The sequence below is a fragment of the Rhinopithecus roxellana genome, chromosome 11 (assembly GCF_007565055.1).
Source record: "Rhinopithecus roxellana isolate Shanxi Qingling chromosome 11, ASM756505v1, whole genome shotgun sequence".
NCBI classification, from domain to species: domain Eukaryota; kingdom Metazoa; phylum Chordata; class Mammalia; order Primates; family Cercopithecidae; genus Rhinopithecus; species Rhinopithecus roxellana.
The window spans coordinates 95,391,919-95,418,408 of NC_044559.1; the positions used below are offsets into that span (position 1 = coordinate 95,391,919).

Genomic DNA, 26,490 nt, shown 5'->3' on the forward strand with positions numbered 1-26,490 from the left:
GGATCTGAAGCTTGGTTTCTAATATGTCCCTAGCGGATTGGTTTAATTGTCATGGAGCTAATAAGTGACTGAGGAAAAAAGAAACAGGAAGGCATTCCTTATTCAAGGATAGGAAAAGCACGCAATATGAAAGTCACACACGTCAGTGGACAGAAACTCAGAGACACAGCTATTCTCAAATCATGGGTGTTATGTCATGCATACCTATTAAAATGACAGCCTGTGCTATGGTGCTAAGTGTAAAATGGGCTGGAGGTGTAAGAGCCTTCTTCCTTAAAAGAAACCTGGTCAACCAGACACCAGCTAAAAGAGACAAAAATATGAGCTAATGGGACTTCATCTCCCATATCTTGTCATTTAAACTTCAGCAGCAGAATGAGCAGATTGCAGATGTGGGTGCTGGACAGCCCTTGTAATAGAAGCATACTCCACATTGTAAAAAATAGAGATAATAACAGCAGAGTATCCTGCTCTCCTTTAATAAAATTCCCCTATGTTGCTATGGGTAGGCATTTAAGTAGGTTAATTGGACACATCTTTTTTTTTTTTTTTTTTTTTTTTGAGACGGAGTCTCGCTCTGTGGCCCAGGCTGGAGTGCAGTGGCCAGATCTCAGCTCACTGCAAGCTCCGCCTCCCGGGTTTACGCCATTCTCCTGACTCAGCCTCCCGAGTAGCTGGGACTACAGGCGCCCGCCACCTCGCCCGGCTAGTTTTTGTATTTTTTAGTAGAGACGGGGTTTCATCACCGTGTTAGCTAGGATGGTCTTGATCTCCTGACCTCGTGATCCGCCTGTCTCAGCCTCCCAAGTGCTGGGATTACAGGCTTGAGCCACTGCGCCTGGCCTTTTTTTTTTTTTTTTTTTGAGATGAAATTTCGCTCTGTCGCCAGGCTGGAGTGCGGTAGCACAATCTCGGCTCACTGCAACCTCTGCCTCCCAGGTTCAAGCGATTCTCCTGCCTCAGCCTCCTGAGTAGCTGGACTACAGGCAACATGCCACCATGCCCAGCTAATATTTGTATTTTTAGTAGAGACGGTTTTTCACCATGTTGGCCAGGATGGTCTCTATCTCTTGACCTTGTGATCCACCCGCCTCAGCCTCCGAAACTGCTGGGATTACAGGCATGAGTCACTGCGCCTGGCCAGTGAGACACATTTTAAAGAAAATTTGCCACGGAAGCAGGGGCATTCTCTTCTTAGATTATTGAAGCAGAGGAAGTGGGGTGGCAGCACAAACAATCAGTCCTAAAGAACGAGCACTGTTTCAGGGGAGACAGAGAGTTGGATAAAAATCCAAAAGGTGTTTCTCACTGTTAGAAAGTTAAAATCAAAATACAGAAAATGAAGTGGATAGCATTTACTTTAGTATCTATGGAGAGATGCTTCCCTACTGAAACACAGGATCTTAGTTTTGGTTGAGCTGTAGTGAGACACCAAGGCCTGCAGAGGTTGCCCCTGCAGACACCCCTTTGTCCCTGGGGAGACTGGGGATGGGGGGTGACTGAGGAGGAAGGGAGGTGTCCGGCATCTGAGGGCTCTGTGCTTTTGGGGTCACCGGTCATATGTGTTAGTAATGGGACCTACCTGTCTCCCTGTTCAGGGACCTCTGAGTCAGAAGAAGCAGAGAGAAGAGGAGAGGCCGGACCTCGCAGGTGCTTGTGTTTCATCAGCATCAGATGAGCCGAAAAAGGTGCTCACTGATGAAGCGTCCCGAATTTTACAAGCGCATCTTACCTGTAATTTCACTGATGATCGGTGCCCTCAGGTAGTGAAAGTTCAAGGAAGAAACATGATTTAAAAAAAAAAGAAAGAAAGAAACTTGGGCCGGGCGCGGTGGCTTACATCTGTAATCCCAGCCCTTTAGGAGGCTGAGGCAGGGGGATCACGAGGTCAAGAGATCGAGACCATCCTGACCAACATGGTGAAAACCTATCTCTACTAAAAATACAAAAATTAGCTGGGCGCCCTGTTGCGCCCCTGTAGTCCCAGCTACTCGGGAGGCTGAGGCAGGGGAATTGCTTGAACCTAGGAGGTGGAGGTTGTAGTGAGCCGAGATCATGACACTGCACTCCAGCCTGGGCAACAGAGCAAGATTCCGTCAAAAAAAAGAGAGAAAGTTGATTTCATTTATTGATTTGAGGGGTCTTGCATCAATCACAGCTTGTGGCACCACCTTGAGCCAGAGCCACACTTTCCAGCCCAGTCTGCCTGCTCCGCTCCTCCTGCCTGCTCATCCGCTTTCTCAGAAGCACCCAGTCATTTAGCAGGAGCAGGGGAGAGAGTCAGGGGAGAGAGGAAGTGGAGACAGGACCAGAGGGTGATGACAGCCGTGTGGACTCCGTAATAAATGTTTACCTGGAAGCTGCAGATTCTAAAATTGATACTTTATAAACATGTGAAATTATGCCAGTTTTTCACACATGTATGCAAGGTGAGCAAAGGTACTAAGAAGTGATGTGTTACAAATTATGTCCTATCCAAAGATGAAAGAAGGAAGGAAAGGAGGGAGGGTGAGATGGAAGGGAGGCAGGAGGGGCTTATGACTGATGTTATTGACCGTATGCTTTTCTAGTTATTCTCCATGTTTGCAATAATTTTGCCCTGGCCGTCACATCAACTTTGCATAAAAGGTACACAAAAAATACTTCAGGGTGAATCGCAGTATTCATTTGAAGTGTTTTGTAGTAGTCATTCATTCGATATATTTTAATTTTTAAAATAATATTTAATTCAATAATTTAGTTCATTTTTTAAGAGACAGGGTCTCACTCTGTCTCCCAGGCTGGAGCACAGTGGCACAATCACAGCTCATTGCAGCTTCAAACTCCTAGGCTTACTGGGTCCTGCCACCTCAGCCTCCTGAGTAGCTGGGACTATAGTCATGCACCACTGTGCCTGGCTATTTTTTCTATTTTTTTGCAGAAATGGCATCTTGCTATGTTGCCCAGGCTGGTCTCGAACTTCTGGGCTCAAACAATCCTCCTGCCTCAGTCCCCACAAAGTGCTGGGATTACCAAGGTGTGTAATATACTTTGGGTTCTGGTCGGGATAGGCAGTGGGTCCAGGTGCTCTGCCCTGAGGACATGACCAGTCAACTGAGGCCGAGATGAGGAGCGAGAGGAAGCCACAGGACGGCAGGAGGCTGGTGGGGAGAGAGCTCAGGCGGAGGAAACAGCATGTCGAGTGAACCACATCAAGAAGCATCAGAGACTTCCCTCTTAGAGCTTGGGTTTTCTTTGGTTTCTGACCTGCCATCAAAAGGCTGCACTTCACATGGTGCTGGCACTATTTGTAGCATGTTTGGAGAAAATAAGTGCCTGTGGAGCCAGGGAGTGTTCGGTGATGACTCGTAAAGCTCACTCTGTAAATTCAGCGGAGTATTTAACTCAGGGACACTTTCTTGTTTTTCATTAGTGGCTCCATTGAGCTTTCTGAGAAACAGAAAGAAAGAGGAAAATAAAGGCACACAGATGTTTATTTTTGAAAATATGAGACAGCATTTATACCCCAAGGTCAGTGCCCAGCCAGTTGAATATTTCAGGGATTGCATTATTTCATTCTAATGTAGATGCTTTTTCCTGAAAAGATGTTAAGTTTCCCAAAGTACAGAGCTTTGTCAAGATATTTAAATTAGCAATTAAATAATCAGTTAAAATAGCATGCTATTCCTTAAATCGAGTACATTTCTGCCATTATTTAATTTTTGAGGTTTCTGCATTGAAAGGAGTAGTTACTGCCTTACAATTCAGTGTTTAGAAGTCAGTGCTAATTCCAAGTTTCTGACTAGGCAGGTGTCCTAGGCTCTTCCAGCCAATCTGGAGTGTGGCTTATGAAGCCTAATTATTCTCTAGACTTTTCATTAAATAATGTGAACACACTTACCTGTGGACTATAAGCTTTGCTACATTGTATATGGAAAGATGAAGATTTCAGACAGGCTTGGTTCTAGGAGCACGGGATGGTGGCCATACTTTGGACTGTGTGGAAGTTCTTTCCCCGTAGTTTACACAGCGGGTAGAGGTTATTCAGCTGTCCCACAGCGGCTTCCTCGGTCTCTTCCTTGGCCTCTATAGAAATGTACCCGTACAGTGGAAGGTCAGCTTCACAGTGAGTCTTTTTCAAGCCCATCTTTTACCCCTCTGGAGGTCACACTGACCTTGAGGAACCGCAGTTCTCTGTTTCCACAGGTTTGTTTTCTTCCTTCGAGGCAGCAGCACCCTCTACCCTGCCTGCTGCGGGCACATCAAAGACGATGGAGTTGTGTACACAGCAGTCTTGAGGTGACTGTGGCTGGTATTAAACTAGGAGATGGATTTGAATCTCATCTCCTCTTCTTGTCAAATATGAGTCTTTGGGCAAATCACGTAACAATTTCCGGATCTGTAAACTGAGGATGGTACTAGTTCCGGTGTTGTGCTGCAGCGTGACATGCGTGCTTCTCTCCCGACTTTGAGTTCAGTGAGTCCTGTGGGAGCCTGAGATCTGCCATGGTGGGAGTGTTGACACCACCAGTCAATACTACAAAGCAGGTGCTTTTTGCAAGGCCAGGTGGAGGGCCTGGGTGGGCGGGGCAAGAGGGCAGGGCCCTTTGTACCTTTATCAGCACCCCGCTGAGTAGTTCATACCTGGTAGGGTCTTGGGGAGATAATTAAGGAGATACCTGGGGTGTGCTTAACATGGGGGGAAAGTCCACAGTAAGGGCTCACTTCCTTTATTATTCTCCTCTTTCATTTCCTCTTTTATTCCAACACGAGTCTTCATTAGGCTTTCCAAACTTTTGACCTGCTTTGATGTCTTGGTTGTTTGAAGGCATCTGTTACTTTAATGTAATTTTAACACTAGAGGACAGCGTGTAGATCACCTAGACAAGTTGTTGATTTTCTGAAGAAGAAATTGTAGCACAGAGAGATTGAGTAATGAATCCAAGCTTGCACAGCTATTCCTAGGTCAAGAAGAGGAGGTCAGTCCGAGCTAAAGCATACAACTTCCAGTTCAGCAATGTTTTCACCCCCACACACCACACCACCCACCAATCCTGCTGTAATTACAGCACAAAAAATCACAATATTTACAGAAATATAAGTAAATGAAAAAAGCTACCAATTTACTCCCCAATATAAAACGTTTTACTTGCGATCGACAGTGGCATAAATTTTATGTTCTGTATTTTTCTACTTAATATCATATCTTGATTTAAATGGATTTAACTATTAATGGAGAAATGTTTCACTTTCAGAAGGAGTTCTCATTTGAAGATAAAGAACAGCTCACTAACCACAAAAGAGGAATTGACGCTAAGATTTTAGTTGTACTTCCTAAAGGTAAGGCCATTCCTAAGTGACTAACCATGTCTGGGTAGATGCATATTGTGTTGTCTGAATTTCCTTGAGCGGAACTCTCTTCCTCACCTCCAGCTTACAGTCTCCGTTGCGGCCCTTCCTGCTTCCTCCAATAATTAGCTTCAATTCCCTTCCGTCTCTCTCTATGTATTTTTAATCCTCACCTTTCTTCCCCTCCTTGCCCTTTAATTTTAAGCCTCCTGAGGTTTTGCCAGAGGCTGGGTGTGGTGGGTGAGAAAGGGAACATAACATCGACCTTCCCTCATCTCTTTTCTCCATTTAACCTTCTCCAAGGGCAGTGAGTTCTGACCATATCCCCATCTCTTCTCTGTCCATCCACTCCTGCTGCCTCCGGAGGCTGCCCCAGGCCTCCTGATGCTTCCTAGAGTTAGGGCTTTTACATTTAACATCTTGTAGCTTCCTGCTGGGCTGAGAACAGCCCGTACAGACTATATATCATGACCAACTTCCCCAAGCAGGCACTCACACATGTTTGGTGAATTACTATTTCCACTGGTCAAGGCGCACATGCAGTAAAATGTCTGCACCACTATAAACCAATTCCCCCTAGTTTTCCCTGTGAAATGATGGAAACATCGCCTGGTCTTTGTAACTGTAACACCAGCACAGGGAATGATCATTGGTCCCGGCTCACTTCATCCCAACTGAGCTGTGGAGACCTTCCAGGGGAAGAAACAGATTTGATGGAAGGGCAGATTGTTTTCTACTCTGAAAGAAAAAGCAAAAGTCATGTCCCAAAGAAATTAAACCAAACAACATATTCTTTTAATAGAAAGTAAATCCAGTAAGAAAGGCCCGCTGCCGAATTGGAATACATCTGAGGAATGGAACGGATGATTGGCCAAGACATAGTCTGATGAGGGTGGATGTCTGAAAGACTCTGGGGATTTGGCCTGGTGAAGAAAACCCAGACAGGGACATGTGGCAATTCTCAAGAACTGACAACACTGTCAGCTGGAATATAGGTTTATTCTATGTTGCTCCAGAGGCCAAAAGTAAGAATAATGTATAGAATTACAAGGAGGCAGATGAGATTTCATATCAAAAAGAAAATTAGGCCAGGCACGGTGACTCACATCTGTAATACCAACACTTTGGGAGGCCGAGGCGGATGGATCATGAGGTCAGGAGTTCAAGACCAGCCTGGCCAAGATGGTGAAACCCTGTCTCTACTAAAAATACAAAAATTAGCCAAGCATGGTGGCGGGCACCTGTAATCCCAGTTACTTAGGAGGCTGAGGCAGAGAATTGCTTGAACCTGGGAGGCGGAGGTTGCAGTGAGCTGAAATCGTGCCATTGCACTCCAGCCTGGGTGACAGAACGAGACTCCATCAAAAGCAAAAGAAAAAGAAAAGAAAAGAAATTTAATAGTTCATGGTACCTGGAAATGAGGTGGTCCACACTGTGCTCGCATCAGCTCTCCCCCAGAAGATTTTTAGGCAAGTCAGTGTCCTCGTATCCAGGTAGGACAGGTGCAGATGGGGCACGGAACGGCTGTGAAGTGGAATGATTCTGTCAATGCCTAGGACTCTCTGTGAAAGACAAAAAACCAAGTTTACTTCTTTTTATTTTAATTTATTTATTTTGAGACAGAGTATCTCTCTGTCACCCAGGCTGGAGTACAGTGGCATAATCTCGGCTCACTGCAACCTCTGCCTCTCAGGTTCAAGCGATTCTCCTGCCTCAACCTCCCAAGTAGCGGGGACTATAGGCATGTGCCATCACAACTGGCTAATTTTTGTAGTTTTAGTAGAGACGGGGGTTTCACCATGTTGCCCAGGCTGGTCTTGAACTCCTGGCCTCAAGTGATCTGCCCGCCTCAGCCTCCCAAAGTGCTGGCATTATAGGTGTGAGCCACAACGCCTGGCCTTAAGTGTTTAAACCTATTCAGGTGATCAAAACAAGGTGTAAGAATGAACAAATCAGTATAAGCATTAGCTGAGAAGAGTTGATTAGGCAAAGTTCTACATAGCAGAGGTTGTTTCCACCAGTCAGAAGGATCCCTCTTTCCCCTTCTCTATCCCAATTCCTTTATTTGAAGCATAATACCACAGGCAATATTATGAGCAGAAAAATAAAAAACAGTATGATATGCTAGGTTCCTTAAGGTTCAACAAATGGTACCTTCATCTATAATAAACTTTTAGAACACCTAAGCTTATTAACCAGTTGTATTCTAAAATTTATCATAAATGGTTATTAAAATATAATTTTTATAAATCAAAGATGATTTCATGTCTTCAACCAGATTGATATTTCTAAATTAACAAGGTCCTTTAAATCTTTAAAACATGCTTTAAAAATGCCAGTGCCCCGTGTTCTCTGAATTTCACCTAAATTCTCTACAGTCTTATTTCATGTCTTTTTTATGAGAAAAAAAAAAAAAAGGCAGATTTGGAAAGACCAGCACTCTCTTTGTTTCTCTGTCTCAACAGATATGTTAGTAATGTTGTCTGTCAGCCTTTAGCAACGTATGTGAAAAAAGGATTTAGCTATAATTTTGTTTTAATGGCATCAAGTTTTATGTTACAAGTGTATAGAAGTCTCTTTGTGTTCATTTCAAGAGGGATTTCCCCTGTGAAATTGAGCATTAAAGTGGTTGCTGCTTTTTCTCCTTGGGACTTCCCTAAGTGTGTATCACAAACAAGAAATCAAGGGATTAAAAATCCTTACCTGGCCGGACGAGGTGGCTCTCCACTGTAATCCCAGCACTTTGGGAGGCCGAGGCAGGTGGATCACCTGAGGTCAGGCTTTCAGAACCAGCCTTGCCAACATGGTGAAACCCCATTTCTACTAAAAGTACAAAAATTAGCTGGGCGTGGTGGCAGGTGCCTGTAATTCCAGCTACTCAGTAGGCTGAAGCAGGAGAATCACTTGAACCCAAGAGGTGGAGGTTGCAATAAGCCAAGATTGCACCACTGCACTCCAGCCTGGGCAACAAGAGCAAGAGTCCATCTCAAAAAAAAAAAAAAACCTTACTTATGTAACGTTTATAATATTAAAATAGATTTTCCATTGAGGAATTATGAAACGGGCCAAATGTTACTCTACTTTCTTTAGCAGCTTTATTAGGAAACAACACGATGGGGCGTGGTGGCTCACACCTGTAATCCCAGCACTTTGGGAGGCCGAGGCAGGTGGATCATCTGAGGTCAGGAGTTTGAGACCAGCCTGGCCAACATGGTGAAACCTCACCTCTACTAAAAGTACAAAACTTAGCCAGGTGTGGTGGCAGGCACCTGTAATCCCAGCTTCTCAGGAGGCTGAGATGGGAGAATTGCTTGAACCCGGGAGGCGGAGATTGCAGTGAGCCAAGATCGTGCCATTGCGCTCCAGCCGGGTAACAAAAGCAAAACTCCGTCTCAAAAAAAAAAAAAAAAAAACACACACACACACATTCCATGCAGTCCTATCATTTAAAGTATGCGATTCGGTCAGTTTTAGCAATTCACAGAGTTCTGCCTCCATCGGCACAGCCAGTTTTAGAACATTTTCATGACTCCGAAAAGAAATGCTACATCCTTTAGCCGTCACCCCTCCCCCTTATTCCTCTAGTTTGTAATTGCTTGGTTTATGAGCTGCTTGTCTTTATATTAGTGGCTGCCATCCAAGAGTAAAAGTTAAAGGGCTTTACTCCTGTGGGAAGTAAGATCAGAATATTCCCGATCTGGCCTGGGCTCTTGGGCTGTCGCGTGAAGGAGGAGAGAAGTGTTCTTGGCAGTACCCCTGCCACTTATATTTCTTTGGAAGGTTCTACTGTGCTCAAGTTTGGAGGACTGAACTCAACAATGTCTTAGCCAGAAACTTCTGTTTCTTAGAGCTAATGGAAGAAACTATGTTTCCCAGGAAAAGCACCCCACAGACAAAATCGTCCAGCATATTGGTGTTATATAGTCTTATTGAAAAGCATATTAGGTAGTTAAATAACTTATGAAGTATTATAGCTCTGCTGTCAAATTTCCTTAAATCGCCTTACTTGAAAACTAACCTCTGGCTCCCATTAGAAATAACTAAAGAAATAGACTCATAGAGTCCGTATTGCCACAGTAGCACCACTCCGAATTACTCAAAGAAGAGTAACAGACCAACATAGCAGGTAAAACAAGGGACAGGCGGATATGTTTAGAAGCCCTAATGTATTTGAAAGCAAAGTAGATGTCTTATTATAATGGAAATTAGACCATTGATGCTTATTGATATCTGGATTAAATAATAACTACTATTACTAAACATGAACCATATATGAATTATAATTATGACACAGCATATAATCAATTGAATTACAGCTGGTGAACCTAATTTTAAAAAGCATTCTTATTCTTTTTTGTTAGAAAATACACACTGAAGAATTTAGAGATAAAAGGGTCTCATGCTGCAATTGACTCAAATGGTTCAGAAAAAATATTATGTAAACATGTATGTGTATGTATGTACATACATATGTACATATAAATACACTTATGGAGAGGGAAAAAAGAATAAAAATAAGCCAAAGTAGTAAAATGCTAACATATTATGAAGGATATCTTTTACATTGCCTGTAAGTCTGAAATTACATAACATTTTTTTAAAGTTTTCAAACAGAGACCTTCAGGATGATCAATCACAAAGATAACTTTGGGCTGGGCATTGTGGCTCACGCCTGTAATCCTAGCACTTTGGGAGGTTAAGGCGGGTGGATCACCTGAGGCCAGGAGTTCAAGACCAGCCTGACCAATGTGATGAAACCCCATCTCTACTAAAAATACAAAAAATTAGCTGGGCATGGTGGTAGGTGCCTGTAATCCCAGGTATTTGGGAGATTGAAGCAGGGGAATCGTTTGAACCCAGGAAGGGGAGGTTGCAGAGAACCGAGATTGCGCCATTGCACTCCAGCCTGGGCAACAAGAACGAAACTCTGTCTCAAATAAATAAATAAATAAATAAATAAATAAATAAATAAATAAGATAACTTTGGTAGAACTGTAGGTAGTCTGTAAAGAAAGCAACAAAGTTACAACATAGATTTCTACAGCAAGAGGGACTTCCATCCATGATGTTTTTAGCATTAGTTTTATGCTAATAATAATATAAAACCATGTGTTATAATATTAATAATAAACACGGTTTTATATTAGTAATAATATAAAACAAACATGGTTTTATATTATTAGTAATAATATAAAACAAACATGGTTTTATATTATTAGTAATAATATAAAACAAACATATAATATAATACATGTTAATTACACATTAATTATATTACATGTTTGCATAGACTTGGGGAAAAGAGGTGAAACTCAAAATGTCTATTACTTCTTTTCGTCTGGTACATAATTTCTTTATTATAATCCCATGTCTGTAGGAATGAGGTAAATCTTGGCAACTGAAAAAATATTTGCTAGAAAGAATGGACTGACAGCTAATTATTTGTTTGCTGGAAATTTGTTTGCAGGAAGAATTTTTATTTTCCTAAAAAAATCGCTATAGATTTCCACTAAGAATTAATAAGCTCACCAATACATTTAAAGGACAGTTTAATTTATGAGCTCATTTAATTCCTCAGGGAAGGCCAGGCACAGTGGCTCATGCCTGTAATCCCAGCACTTTGGGGGGCTGAGGTGGGTGGATCACGAGGTCAGGAGATCGAGACCATCCTGGCTAACACGGTGAAACCCCGTCTCTAAAAAAAATATAAAAATTAGCCGGGCACCTGTAGTCCCAGTTACTTGGGAGGCTGAGGCAGGAGAATGGTGTGAACTCGGGAGGCAGAGCTTGCAGTGAGCTGAGATCGTGCCACTGCACTCCAGCCTGGGCAACAGAGCAAGACTCCATCTCAAAAAAAAAAAAAAAATTCCTCAGTGAATGATCAGAGAGGACCGTAAGGTGTCCCTTCAAGTACCCACTATGTTGATGGATTCTAACTTCCAGGAGCAATAGGCTTGGCATAGCTTTGCGTTGAATCTGGGCTTGACTGAAAAGAGTTCAGTGCTGGGCTAGTGGCGTCTGTGCTGTGTAACCTAGGGCCTGGGTGTCTAAGGCACAGGCTGTGTATTTGAAATTCTAGTACTGGGGCATCAGTGATTCTCAATGGTTCTCAATCTAGGATAGCCCCTAAGGGGCTTTAGAAGGACATTTTTTAGGACATTTTTGTGTTGCAACAATTGGGGGTGATTTAGCTTTTAGTAGGAGAGCCTGGGACATTCAACATCCTGAAGTACAGAGCTCGCAGCAAAGCCACTTCCCACTTAGAAGCTGTTAGTGCTCCCATAGTGATCTGCGAGTTCTCTGGAGCCAGCCTCCTGAGCCCATGACCCTGATGAGGTCCATCTGTGTGTCTGCTAGATCCTGTCCTGAGAACTTCTCGTCTTATGCCCAGAAGTGAATGACTATCAGAGGGCAGTGCTCACTGGTGGGCTGCTTAGCCTGTTTTGTCTAGAAGAGGACAAAGATCTCCATGGGCAATAGGATGACTCAGCCTGTCCCCTGTCCTTCTCTTGGTTCTTGCTACTCCTGGCTGAGGCTCAGCTTCTGTGATGAACTGCATCCTGGCTTCCTTCTCATGTTGTCTTTGTCCTTACGGAATACTGAAACAGGGCAGCAAGGGCGGCGGGAAAGTCTACCTTTCCTGTGGGCAGGCGACTTGCACAGTCTCCCGATTAGCTGATCTTTCCTTCTGGAATACAGGCAATAGAGAATGGCAGGAAGCATCCCAGAAGGAAAGATCAACTAATGATCTTGGCACTCAACTACTGATTATGACACTGTATGTGTGTGTTAATGGTTTTGATCCTTACCCAGATGAAATAGTGTGGGGGGTGGGGAAAGGGAACTATCAGGCTGTGCCTGCAGTCTCAGCACTTTCGGAGGCCGAGGCCAGGGGATCGCTTGAGCCCAGGAGTCCAAAACCAGCCTGGGCAACATGGTGAAACCCCTGTCTCTACAAAAATACAAAAATCTAGCCGGGCGTGGTGGTGTGTGCCTGTAGTCCCAGTTAACATGTGAGGATGAGGTGGGAGGATCACTTGAGCCTGGTAGGTTGAGGCTGCAGTGAGCTGTGATCACACCACTGCACTCCAGCCTGTGTGACAGAGACCCTGTTGATGGTGACAGGAGACAGACACATTCCTAGGCAGACAGGGACAGGTCCCTGGTGAAACCCAACCTTCAATCCAAAGAGAGCCTAAAGCCCAAAAACCAAGCTCCTAGTTCCAGATAGAGCCCATAACCAGCATGAGAACTTCTATCATCATCTTACCCTGTCTCTCTCTATTGGTTCCTTCTCAATGATACCATTTTTTTTTTTTTTTTTTTTTTTTTTTTTTTTTTCTGAGATGGAATCTCGCTTTGTCGCCGGGCTAGAGTGCAGTGGCATGATCTTGGCTCACTGCAACCTCCGCTTCCCAGGTTTAAGTGATTCTCCAGCCTCAGCCTCCCGAGTAGCTGGGACTACAGGCACAAGCCACCACGCCCAGCTAATTTTTGTATTTTTAGTAGAGACAGGGTTTTACTGTGTTGGTCAGGATGGTCTCGATTTCTTGGCCTCGTGATCTGCCTGCCTCAGCCTCCCAAAGTGGATGATGCCTTTTAACCAGTCAAATGGTACTTTTACCAAAACCTACCTGTGGACCAGTCAGCATGAGCTACCCCATTCTAAGCCCATAAAAGCCTCCAACCTCAGCCTCACAGAGGGCTACCTGCTCATGGGCTCCTCTTGCAGCTGAGTGCTGCCCACTCCAGGGTCCCCTCTCCACTGAGAGCTTTCTTTCTGTCACTCAATAAAATTCTTCTCTGCCCTACTCACTCTCCAGCGCTGCCCATCTTATTCTTCTTGGTCACAGGACAAGAACCCGGAACTCACCAAGCTGTGGGCAGCGGGTAGATATGAGCTGTAAGTGTCCCTGCTTGCCAAGCTGTGGGCAACAGGAGTGAAAGAGCTGTAGAATGCCCCTGCTCCCTGAACTGTGGGAGTGAAAAAAGCCGCTGAGTGTCACACCCTTTTGCTCGCCAAGCTGCAAGCAGCTGGAATAAAAGGGCTTATGGCAAAGCACCCACTCACTGAGCTTCGGGAGTGAAGAGCTGCATTTCTTGGGAGTTGAGATGTTGGGACTCCCCAGTCAAGAGCTGCAACATCCCTTGGAGCTCCATGGTTGCTGGCATCTCCAAGTTTTTTGGTGCCACTGTGTTCCCCTTGTCTAGACGATGGCACCCAACACAGAAGCTGCTTGTTGCACACCTGGTCCAGCTGTGGACTGAGGGTGGAGCCTTAGCAGGCATAGGATCTGGGTTGGGAGAACCACAGAGTACAGCCTGCTGGCCGAGTGGGCAGAGTGAGCCTGTAGGCCCAAGCAAGGCCCTGGACACAGGTCACCACAACTGCAGAGATTTCTGGCTGGCGAAGTGGCACCGAGGGACTCCTGTAACACTGTAACGCTCCCTCCCAAGCAAGCAGGGAGAAAAAAGCCGCTGTGCACTGTTTCCTCCTGCTCACCGAACTACAAAAGCCGTAACACTGTAAAAAAAAAAAAAAAAAAAAAAAAAAAAAAAAAAAAGAAAAGGAAATGAAGGAAATGTGATAATGCTACTTAGGACCCTACTAACATTTTCTATTTCTCAATTAGGGTTTGAGGCATGGGTTCAAGTCGTACCTTTTAGGCGCCCCTGGAATTTGGTTTCGATAGCTTCTTGAGTGGTCTTTTGAAAAATTTGGCTCCACTCTCCTCTTTGGGGTTTAAATAACTGATTAAAATGCTTCGCTTTTTGTCATCTTTGAAAATATTTTCAAAATATGTCCTACCAACCATTAAAGTTTTATCACCATAATCTCACTAGGGCTAATTTGTTAATGGGGAAGCTGTTGTTATTGGCCAAGCCTCCTCTCCCCAGGCTGCATGGCAGGGTGCCCCATTCTCACTATACCCCTGTCTTCTAAATAGCAACATAATTACCTTTATAAGACAAGCGACTCTGCTTCCAGCTACTCTGATTCCTGCAGAGACCAACTGAGAGACTTTTTTGAAGTCACAGAGACACTTTGTCTTTTTGAAGCCAGCTACCCTAACAAAAGCCAATTCAACTAGTTTTAAGGTGCCTATCACATAAAAATAAATGAAGAAAAACAAGGCTTACATCTCTGAACACAGTCAAAGGACAATACAAGGCTGGACGCGGTGGCTTATGTCTGTAATCCCAGCACTTTGGGAGGCCAAGGCAGGCAGACCACCTGAGGTCAGGAGTTTGAGACCAGCCTGGCCAATATGGCAAAATCCCATCTCTATTAAAAATACGAAAATTAGCTGGGCATGGTGGTGGGCACCTGTAATCCCAGCTACTCGAGGGGCTGAGGCAGGAGAATCGTTTGAACCTGGGAGGCACAGGTTGCAGTGAGCCGAGACCAGGCCACTGCACTCCAGCCTGGGCAACAAAGTGAGACTCTGTCTTAAAACAAAAAAAAAAAAAAGGGCAATATAAAAGCTATGTGTGTGTGTGCATGTGTGTGCGTGTGTGTGCGTGTGTGTGTAGTTTTGACTCCTAAAAATTACCTCTTTGAGAGAAGAAAACGGAAATTGAAGCAGTCGAAAATCAAATTCCTTTGAGTTTCTCCTGTGACTCAACCTTTCAAAACTTCTCATCGGCCCTGGCCCCAGGCTGTCCGGCCACCTCCCTTTCTTTCTCCCATCCCTTCCTGAGTCCTTCATAAGAGCCTCTATGAATTTAAGCGATTGAGGAGCAGGCAAGAAGAGAGAACTGTGGCCATTTCTCCAAAGAAACAGTTGTCTATCATCTCAGTAATATGCTGGTAGTCAGTGTCATGTGAGAACCTCCCAACCTCAGCACAGCGTTTGTTCTGTTTCTCCAATGCTGCCTGAAGCACTGGGATCATTACCTTACCCATCATCCACCTAAATTATAGCAAGGAAACCACTGTTAACATTTCCTTCCAGCAAAAGCCTGTGCAGGGAGGCGGAGGACCTGTGTTCATCTAAACCGTAGCTAATTGAAGCGGCCACTTGAGGCACTGTGGGAAACAATCAGATAGTTACAGCCATTGACAGATTCCATGAGAGGGAGGAGGAGGAGCGGCTCTGAGTTCATGCTTGTAGCTTGCCGATGGCCCTGTGGGTTCACACTCCTAGTCTACACTTCTGTAAATGATTTCCATAATAGAAGCTTAGAATACTTTGTTAAATCAAACAAAAGTGAGTAACAGTTATAGAGATTTCTGCCTAAATACTTTCCTAGAGAGACCTTGCTCGTCAGGTCTCCCTGGATTCCCCTAGATGAAACAGAACCTTCTCCCTTACCCTGTATGATTTTAGTTCCTTGCCAACCTATATATGTGACATTTACATGAGTCACCTATATAGGTGTTGCAATGTGTATACAACAAAACATTCTATTTAAATTATTTTAATGTATGCAATTTTAAATATATTACATATTTATTTCATATTAAACAATAGTTTGAGGATCTGACTTAAAACATGTCTTAGTTTTGCCTTGATAACTCAGTCAATGAGTATCAAATACTCAACTTGATCTTAGGGGAGGATGATGCATCTGTGTGTGTGTGTGTGTGTGTGTGAACTCTTCTTCATTTGGCAACTGCCTTCCCTCCTGAAAAACAGTCTCCAAGAAAGCAGGAACTTGGTCAGTTTTGCATATCACTGTTACATAGGAACCAAGAACTGAAATTTGCAGTTCAATAAAGATGTTGCATGAGTGAATAAAATGAGCATATAACTACTAATACTATATCTTGTTTGGTTTTGTTTCAGTTGTGAATTAAGAAAAATTTTTGAACCAAAGAGAAAATAATTTTTTGAAATAAGAAGTTAAGATTTTTTTTTTTTTTTGAGATGGAGTTTTCTGTAGCCCAGGCTGGAGTGCAATGGTGCCATCTTGGCTCACTGCAACCTTCACCTCCCAGGTTCAGGTGATTCTCCTGCCTCAGCCTTCCAAGTAGCTGGGATTATAGGCACGCACCACCATGCCTGGCTAATTTTTGTATTTTTAGTAGAGATGGGGTTTCACCATGTTGGCCAGGCTGGTCTCGAACTCCTGACCTCAGGTGATCCACCTGCCTCGGCCTCCCAAAGTGCTGGAATTACAGGTGTGAGCCACCGCACCCAGGTGAAGAAGGTAAGATCTTTATAGTACGGAGTTATTAGAAGAGCTTGGCAAAGCAGTATCCCATTTTCCTTTAGACTTGACCGTTGTTGCTCACTCCGCCACTTGTGTATCTCACAGAAAAGAAAGAATTGCCAGGGGCCTGGAAGGGATTGAAAATTACACCCAGCCCATCCTCTTGCAGAGCTGCACAGGGTTGGTGACTCACCGCCTGCTGGAGGAAGACACCCCTCAATACATGCGAGCCAGCGACCCTGCCAGCCCCCACATCGGTGAGCGTGGAGCTGGGTGGCCCATTTTCCAGCAGGCTGCCTGGCTGGTTATACGTCGCCTTTTCTACCCAGTGGTATCAGAACATGAGATATTCCACAGAAGTAAATTGTGTGGATATAATTTTTTTTTAAGACAAGGTTTCACTCTGTCACAGAGGCTGGAATGCAGTGCCACAATCATAGCTCACTGCAGCCTTGACACTTGGGCTCAAGCTCCAGGGTTCTCCCACTCCAGCCTCCTGAGTAGCTGGGACTACAGGTGTGCATCACCATGCCTGGCTAATTTTTTTAACTTTTTTTGTAGAAGTAGAGTCTCACTATGTTGCACAGGCTGGTCTTGAACTCCTGGCTTTAAGTGAGCCTCCCACCTTGGCCTTCCGAAGTGCTGGGAATACAGGTGCAAGTCACTGCACCTGCCCTAATTTTTTTATTAAATGTATTTGGTTTTTGTTTATTTATTATTACTATTATTTTAGAGACAGAGTGTCACTCTGTCACCTAGGCTGGAGTGCAGCGGCCTGATCACAGCTCACCGAAGCCTCAACCTCCCAGGCTCAAATGATCCTCCCACCTCAGTCTCCTGAGTACTTGGGACTACCAGCGTATGCCACCATGCCCAACTATTAAAAGTATTTGTTAAAAACAGCAACAACATGTATGTCCTCTCTGCCCCGCCTCACAGATATGGCCTTCCATATCACAGCAGTATGAAATGATTCCTCTCGGCACATTGTTGGGTAACTGAGGGCCAGTCATTTTCCTCCCTTGACTGGGGCCCTCAAAGGCAGTAACTTTTTCTGCACCCTCAGGGCCCAGCATAGGATCCGTGCTCTGCAACAGGGGCCTCTCAAGGTTCTTAGCCAGCACAGGGAGCAGCTGCTCTCAGCAGGGAGCATTAGAGGCAAAGCTGCACCTTGAATGGTTATGGTTCTTACTCTGGATATGCAACAAAACATTCTATTTAAGTTATTTAATGTAGGTAATTTTAAATAAATTGTGTACTTCTTTCATCTTAAACAGTATGTTGAGGGCGCATGACTCAGCTTTTCCCTAATCACTCAGTCACTGTTGTCATCAAATATTCAAGTTGACCTTAGGAGAGGAGGATGCACACAGGGCTGCTCTTCCCACCACAGTCCCTGGCTCTGAGGCGCTGTTGCTGCTGCTTGTTATTTTTTATTTTATTTATTTATTTATCTTTGAGATGGAGCCTCACTCCTGTTGCCCCGGCTGGAGTTTGCAATGGTGCAATCTCAGCTCACTGGAACCTCCACCTTCTGAGTTTAAGCAGTTCTCCTGCCTCAGCCTCCCAAATACCTGGGATTACAGGCACCCACCACCATGCCTGGCTAATTATTTTTTGTATTTTAGTAGAGACGGGATTTCACTATGTTGACCAGGCTGGTCTCAAACTCCTGACCTCAGGTGATCTGACCGCCTCAGCCTCCCAAAGTGCTGGGATTACAGGTGTGAACCACCATGCCTGGCCGTTCTGCTGCTTTTTATAGCCACTGTTTTCTAGTTTCTTCTTCAGAGAGAGCTGTTGATCTCACTTCATGATGATATCAGTTTGTTTGTCTCTATAGTTTCTAATTTTCTGTGGTCAGAAAACTAGAGATCTAAATATATATGTATATATGGCTGGGCGTAGTGGCTCATGCCTGTAATCCCAGCACTTTGGGAGGCCGAAGCAGGAGGATAGCTTGACCGAAGGAGTACAAGACCTGCCTGGACAACATAGCCAGACCCCACCTCTTAAAAAAAATTGCAAGCATGAAAAATCAAGAATAGACAGATCAGAGTCCCAAAATTTGTAGCCAGAATAAACCCTACTGTATGTGAAATGTTAATCTGTGTGGCATACAATAGTTTAAGCATCACATACTAGTAAGAAAAGGAAGAATTATTTAGTGAAATAGTAATGGAAAAACAGGTTCGCCAGGGGATGGGGAGAGGCATATTCCTCTTCCCACTTCATACCAAACCCAATAGTTAGTTCTAGTTACTCATGTGATTAATGTAAAGAAAATAATGGAAAAGAGAGGTGAACATTTGATTCAGGTAAAGCACAGAAACAGCTGAAGAAATCACCAAAAGTTCAAGTCAGTTGCCTTGACTACATAAAAATCAACATCTGTACATTGTAAGGGAACCTTACAAACACATAGACTTCACAACAAAATTAATCCACAAGCAAGTTGGAAAATATTCGTGAAGAAGACAAAGGGCTCATATTCTTAAAAGTTTACACAAAACAGGCCGGGCACAATGGCTCATCCCTCTAATAATCCCAGCACTTTGGGAGGCCGAGATGGGTGGATCACTTGAGGCCAGGAGTTTGAGACCAGCCTGGCCAACATGGTGAAACCCTGTTTCCACTACAAATACAATAATTAGCCAGTCATGGTGGCGCACACCTGTAATCCCAGCTACTCGGGAAACTGAAACACAAGAATTGCTTGAACCCGAGAAATGGAAGTTGCAGTGAGCCGAGATCATGCCACTGCACTCCAGCCTGCGTGACAGAGTGAGACTGTGTGTGGCATGTGATAGTTTAAGCATCACACACTAATGAGAAAAGGAAGAATTATTTAATGAAATAGTAGTGGAAAAACAGGTTCGCCAAGGGATGGGGAGAGGCATATTCCTCTTCCCACTTCATACCAAACCCAATAGTTAGTTCTAGTTACTCATGTGATTAATGGAAAGTAAATAATGGAAAAGCGAGGTGAACATTTAATTCAGGGAAAGCACAGAAACAGCAAAAAAGAAAAAAAGTTTACACAAAACAATTTTAAAAACCCACTATGAATCAATAGGACACTGTACAATAAGCATAAGCGGGTATTCCAGAGAAGAAATAGAAAATACAAATAGCTGATACACAAATGAATAAATGCATATCTTCTCTTTTTCTAGTAATGAAGGACTTAAAAAACACTCTGTGTTTACGAGGAAGTATATCGCAGATGCAAGCGTAAATTGATGCAGACTTTATGGAAATTAATTTGACACTCTAGTAAGTCTTAAAATGATGTACCCTTTGATAAAGCCATTCTACTTTTATGAGTCTATTGTGAGAGAAATCAGAATATCAAACTGATTCGAAGTTAGAAACAACTTAGATACCCAGCAATATGGGAAGGATTCAGGTCATAATGGAATGCCCGTTAGACTGTTAAAACCCTTAAAAAACGATGTCTTCAAAATAGATTTCCAAATGTGGGAGAATATTTTATATAAAACATTAATAGCATTAAATATTTTATTTTATTATTATTTTTTGAGACAGAGTCTTGCTCAGTCACCGGGCTGGAGTGCAGTGGCATGATCTCGGCTCACTGCAACCTCTGACTCCCTAGTTCAAGTGATTCTCCTGCCTCAGCCTCCTGAATACCTGGGATTACAGGCATGCGCCACTACACCCAGCTAATTTTTTAGTAGAGACTGGGTATCACCATGTTGGCCAGGATGGTCTTGATCTCCTGACCTCATGATCCACCTGCCTTGGCCTCCCAAAGTGTTGGGATTACAGGCGTGAGCCACTGCACCTGGCCTTCATTAAATATTTTATACAGAAAAAATCAATTCTATAAAAGACTAGAATATATAAAAAGGAATATATAAAAATGCCATTATTAGTGTGTAGGGTGATTATTGGTTATTTGGGTTTTTACTTTCTTTTTTTTTTTTTTTTTTTTTTTTTTTTTTTTTTTTTTTGAGGCGGAGTCTCGCTCTGTCGCCCGGACTGGAGTGCAGTGGCCAGATCTCAGCTCACTGCAAGCTCCGCCTCCCGGGTTTACGCCATTCTCCTGCCTCAGCCTCCCGAGTAGCTGGGACTACAGGCGCCCACCACCTCGCCCGGCTAGTTTTTTTTGTATTTTTAGTAGAGACGGGGTTTCACCGTGTTAGCCAGGATGGTCTCGATCTCCTGACCTCGTGATCCGCCCGTCTCGGCCTCCCAAAGTGCTGGGATTACAGGCTTGAGCCACCGCGCCCGGCCTAGGGTTTTTACTTTCATTTGTCTTCATGTTAGACATTTTCTTCTCTTTCATTCTTTTTTTTTCAGAAACAGGGTGTTGCTCTCTTGCCCAGGCTGGAGTGCAGTGGCAGTATCATAGCTCACGGTAGTCTTGAACTTCTGGGCTCAAGCTATCTGCCCATCTCAGCCTCCTGAGTAGCTGGGACTACAGATACATGCCATCATGCCCAGCTAATTAAAAAAAAAAAAAACTTTTTTGGTAGAAAGAGGGTCTCACTATGTTAACAGCCCAGACTGGTCTCAAACTCCTGGCCTCGAGCCACCCTCCCACCTCAGTTTCCCAAAGCGCTGGGATTACAGGTGTGAGCCACCATGCCAGGCCCATATTAGACATTCCCTACATCAGGCGCGTGTGCTCTAATTAGAAACAAAGGGTAGGATGCGGTGGCTCACGCTTGTAATCCCAGCACTTTGGGAGGCTGAGGCAGGCAAATCACCTGAGGTCAGGAGTTTGAGACCAGCCTGGCCAACATGGTGAAACCTCGTCTCTACTAAAAATACAAAAAGTTACCCAGGCATTGTGGTAGGTGCTTGTAATCCTATCTACTCAGGAGGGGGAGGCAGGAGAAGGAGAATCGCTTGAACCCAGGAGGCGGAGGTTGCAGTGAGCCGAGATCAGGCCACTGCACTCCATCCTGGGTGACAGAGCAAGACTCCATCACAAAAAGAAAAAAAACAAGCCTGTAATCCCAGCACTTTGGGAGGCTGAGGTGGGTGGATCACCAGGTCAGGAGATCAAGACCATCCTGTCTAACATGGTGAAACCCCGTCTCTACTAAAAAAACAAAAAATTAGCCGGATGTGGTGACGGGCGCCTGTAGTCCCAGCTACTCGGGAGGCTGAGGCAGGAGAATGGCATGAACCCAGGAGGCGGAGCTTGCAGTAAGCCGAGATCGCGCCACTGCACTCCAGCCTGGGTGACAGAGCGAGACTCTATCTCAAAAAAAAAAAAAAAAAAAAAAAAAAAGGAAAAAAGAAAAACACTTCTGTAAAAGAAAGAAAAGCCTGGTGAATAATGATATGGGCCACGTTGTTATGGTTACTCTCAGATCCTGGGAAACCAGTATCCATCACTTGTCCATTGATAACACCTCAATTGTCTGGTGTCTTTCCCAGAGGACTCAACTCATCCTGTGGTCTCCCACATGAAATACTAAACTCTATAAAAAAGGGTAAGTCAATAAGGGGAAATAATCACTGAACAAGGATGGAGGCACTCGGGAGTGAAGGGGCTGAGCTTAAGTTAAAGCCATGCCTTAGGGGGCTTGCAGAACATGCGCATAAACAGCCTTTGTAGATTTCACTGCGGATATCAGACTTCTTCAGCAGTCCAGGTAAATAATCACTTTAGGCGAACACACCTCAGTGAGAAACTGGTCCTTCACAGCATGGGCACCCCGGTGTGTGCTGTGTGCAGTAGAGAGTGTCACTCTATGTGTAAATACGTGTCTTTGCTTGAAATCTGCACCTCTCATCCATGTGACCTTCTTGTAGGCTGATCAAATGAAGGGGAGGAAACTTCTGATTCTCCTCTGGAAAAGCAAACTCCATCCAAATACTGCACAGAAACCTCTGGCGTCCACAGTGACTCACCCTATGGTTCGGGTACCATGGACACCCACAGTCTGGAGTCCAAAGCCGAAAGAATCGCAAGGTACAAAGCAGAAAGAAGGCGACAGCTGGCAGAGAAATACGGGCTGACTCTGTATCCCAAGGCCGACCCTGAGTATTTATCCCGCTATACCAAGTCCAGGAAGGAGCCTGATGCTGTCGAGAAACGAGGAGGAAAAAGTGACAAACAGGAAGAGTCAAGCAGAGAAGTGAGTTCTCCGTACCCCAGGACCGAGATGATGGGGCTCAGGACCTGTGCAGGTGAATCCAAGGACTATACTCTCCATGGGGGTGACGGTGCTTCCGACCCGGAGGTGCTGCTGAACGTAGAAAACCAAAGACGAGGTCAAGAGCTGAGTGCCACCCGGCAGGCCCATGACCTGTCCCCAGCAGCAGAGAGTTCCTCGACCTTCTCTCTCCCTGGGCACAATTCCTCCTTCACTGAAGTGTCACAGTCCCCAAAGCACGTGCACAGCTCCTCCCTGCAGCAGGCGGCCTCCCAGAGCCCCTCCTACGGTGACTCGCAGCTACCCTCTGAGGCCCGACCCAGGTAAGCATCCAGCCCACGCTAACCACCCCGAACGCGGGAGAATACCTTCTTTTTGCCTCTCTGTATGATAGGGTTTGGGTATTCTTAGCATCTTGTGGAGGTCGAGGCTCATTGGAGAAATACCATGGTATATGATTCTTTTGTTGTTGTTGTTAGAGACAGGGTCCCACTGTGTTGCCCAGGCTGGAATACAGTGGTGCCATCACAGCTCACTGCAGCCTCTGACTCCTAGGCTCAAGCAATCCTCCTGCCTCAGCCTCCCAAGTAGCTGGGGCCACAGGCATGTGCCACCCCCAGCTAATTTGTATATTTTTTGTTGAGATAGGATTTTGCTATGTTGCCCAGGCTGATCTCGAATTCCTAGCCACAAGAGATTCTTCTGTTCAACCTCCCAACACACTGGCATGTGACAGGCATGAGGCCACACTCCCAACAGTGACAGGCATGAGGCCACACCTGGCCTAAGATCCTTAAATTTCCACAATATCAAAACAGGTTCTGCCAAAGCTGGAAGCCTCGTGTTCTTTTTGTTTGTGTGTTTCTTATGTTCTTTTTAAAAATAAACTGAACAGGTGTCATGGGGACACTTTCATGGACTCCTCACTTCAGGACCCTCTTAGTGGGTTTCTCACCCTCCTTTCATAGTTTATCTTTTCGCGGCTTTTCTGTAATTATATCAGAGACTGATGATTTTTGGTGATTGCTTTTGTTGCTGTGATTAGAATCACAAAACAGGAGCAGCACCACTAACCAGTGGAAGCATCTCAATGAAGGGCACAGGAGTATGACTGCAATATACACGGAACAGAACTAGACTGCCTAATTCTGTAAGTATATCACACACCAGGACACAGGTATGTGTGAGAACCCCTGCATTTATAAAGATCAGCCATTAGAAAAACCACTGTGTGAAAGGATCCACTCAGGATAAGAGCAGCTCCCATTTGGAGAAATTGGAAAAGGTATAAAATTAGAAAGTCAGATGCCAGAAGAGACAGTATGTTTATTTCCAAATTTTAATTTTAAAAGTGTGATGACCATATTAAAATTGCAATTTACTTAACTGTCCTGCTTAAAGGTTTGGGGTAATTGTCTAGATGGACTCAAGTTCAGACAGCAATAATTTCCCAAGTGAATTAAAAAGGGATGAGAACCTAAGCTCAGGCAGATTCATTCTGAAAGAAAAAGACTTATATGTGGGCAACACTGCTATTTATTTCCCATTGGGACAGAGGGGTGCACACCTGGTCATCTCTAAGTGGCAGTAACACATGTGAAGCAGACCCTTGTGGTACTGAAATGTTTTAACGCAAAGACCTGTCACTGCATACTCAAGCATCCAGACTAAAATACTTGGAGAGATCAGCTTCCAACAGAATTAAATACCGTAGATCCCAAGGATGCATTATGAGGACCTTTGTTCAGCCTTTTGCTTTAATTACTGGAAATGTAGGGACTATGAGTTACTATCTAATATTTTGAAATGAAGGTCTTTTGTTTGGGGAATTTGCATTTCATCATAGAAACCATGTTCTTTGTTTAGTTATTCTCTACCAAAGGAAGTCCTTCATGTGTTTTGTGAGGAGGACAAAGAACCTAACAGACTCCAATTTAGAAAGATTATTGGAGATATTGGCCGGACGTGAGGGCTCACGCCTATAATCCCAACACTTTGGGAGGCCAAGGTGGGTGGATCACCTGAGGTCAGGAGTTCGAGACGAGCCTGACCAACATTATTAAACCCTGTCTCTACTAAAAATACAAAAATCAGCTGGGCGTGGTGGCATGTACCTATAATCCAAGCTACTCAGGAGGCTGAGGCAGGAGAATTGCTTGAACCTGAGAGACGAAGGTTGCAGTAAGCCGAGATCGCACCATTGCACTCTAGCCTGGGTGACAGAGCAAGACTCCATCTCCAAAAAAAAAAAAAACCCAAAACAAAAACAAAAAAACAATAATTAGCTGAGCGTGGTGGCAGGTGCCTGTAATCCCAGCTACTTGGAATGCTGAGGCAGGGAGAATTGCTTGAACCCGGGAGGCGCCAGACTCCATCTCAAAAAAAAAAAAAAAAAAAAAGATTAAAATAAGATTATTAGAGATATATTATTACATTGGTTTAAAAGAAATAAGGAATCTAATTTCAGATTGCCATATGATAACTGTTGAAGTCGTTATCATGGTATGTGAGTTAGTCACCTAGATCACATATAATAGATTCTCAATAAGATTTTTAATCAGTTGTAATAGTAATTAAGACTTTATTGACCATTCCCCGTAAAAGGACAGGAGACTTCATGTTTTGTGTGAGTTAAAATCTTAATATTCAAAAATGTATATAATTTGTCTTAAGACCTAGCAAAAAGCATTGTTGACATATTGAGGCCTGTAACAAAATAAAACCACTTCTTTACAGGTTATTTTGAAGATACATATTACCTAGAAGTTTCCATAAACCAAGGCTTAGCCTCACAGTACTTTACTTCCATGAAAAAGATTTAAAAGAATTAAGAAATTGTAAAGGACTTCTGGAAGAGGCATATCCTTTATTTTCTAAGTTATTTAAGGTGTACGGTTCTATGACTGATAGGCAAAGACACACATATTAGTTTCTATATATTAGGAAAATATCTGAAATACATTTACATAAAGAGGGATGGAAAATATGTGACAAATTTGACATTTTTAAAAAATTAAGATTTGGCTGAGCGCAGTGGCTCACACCTGTAATCCCAGCACTTTGGGAGGCTGAGGCAGGCGGATCACCTGAGGTCGGGAGTTCGAGACCAGCCTGACCAACATGGAGAAACCCCGTCTCTACTAAAGATACAAAATTAGCTAGGCTAATTTTTATATGGTGCATGCCTGTAATCCCAGCTACTCGCGAGGCTGAGGCAGGAGAATCGCTCGAACCTGGGAGGCGGAGGTTACGGTGAGCCAAGATCACGCCATTGCACTCCAGCCTGGGTAACAACAGCAAAAGTCTGTCTCAAAATAAATAAATAAATAAATAAACAAACAAACAAATAAATAAAAGATTTACATTGTAATGACGGCAGTTATTCAGCTTTTAAAAATGGATTTAAAATGTATTAAAATTCTGCTTGTTCTTTATCTGGAGCCAGGAAATCCAAGTTTCAGAAAGTCATTGTCTGATTTCCATTTAGGGGGAAGTAAGATAAACCGAAACATACTTTGTAACCTAAAACAATAACAAAAGAAACCTCTTTGGTGACCTAAATAACCATAGTGAAAATAATAATGTCATCTGATATGGAAAAATGTAGCAGAAAAATTTAAGAAGATAATAAGGGACGAAACAAAGTATCCTTAAATAACAATTTTAATGCTGTGGGGGTTTTTTTTGGTGGATTTGCTCTGTCACTAAAATGGAATATTTTTCTCACTGCCACACTCACTTATCAGCTAGCTCTGCCAAACTTTTTGGCTGTTAAATCTCTGAAAGCAACTCATTCCCTTTAATCATTTTATTCTGTGCTTACTAGCAAGAGGCTGTTTTCTTTTATTATTTAAATATGAATACAACA

General features: G+C 43.8%; 1 protein-coding gene across 1 annotated transcript in view; it reads left to right on the top strand.

Moving 5' to 3' along the window:
- The first annotated feature begins 1,571 nt into the window (after positions 1 to 1,571).
- Positions 1,572 to 26,490, top strand: part of LOC104657280 (supervillin) — a 97,727-nt gene continuing 72,808 nt past the window's right edge. Inside the window, 5 exon segments of the mRNA XM_030940165.1 lie at positions 1,572 to 1,763; positions 4,001 to 4,105; positions 5,235 to 5,319; positions 16,548 to 16,742; positions 22,279 to 22,945. Of these exon segments, the coding sequence (XP_030796025.1) occupies positions 1,572 to 1,763; positions 4,001 to 4,105; positions 5,235 to 5,319; positions 16,548 to 16,742; positions 22,279 to 22,945 (1,244 nt within the window).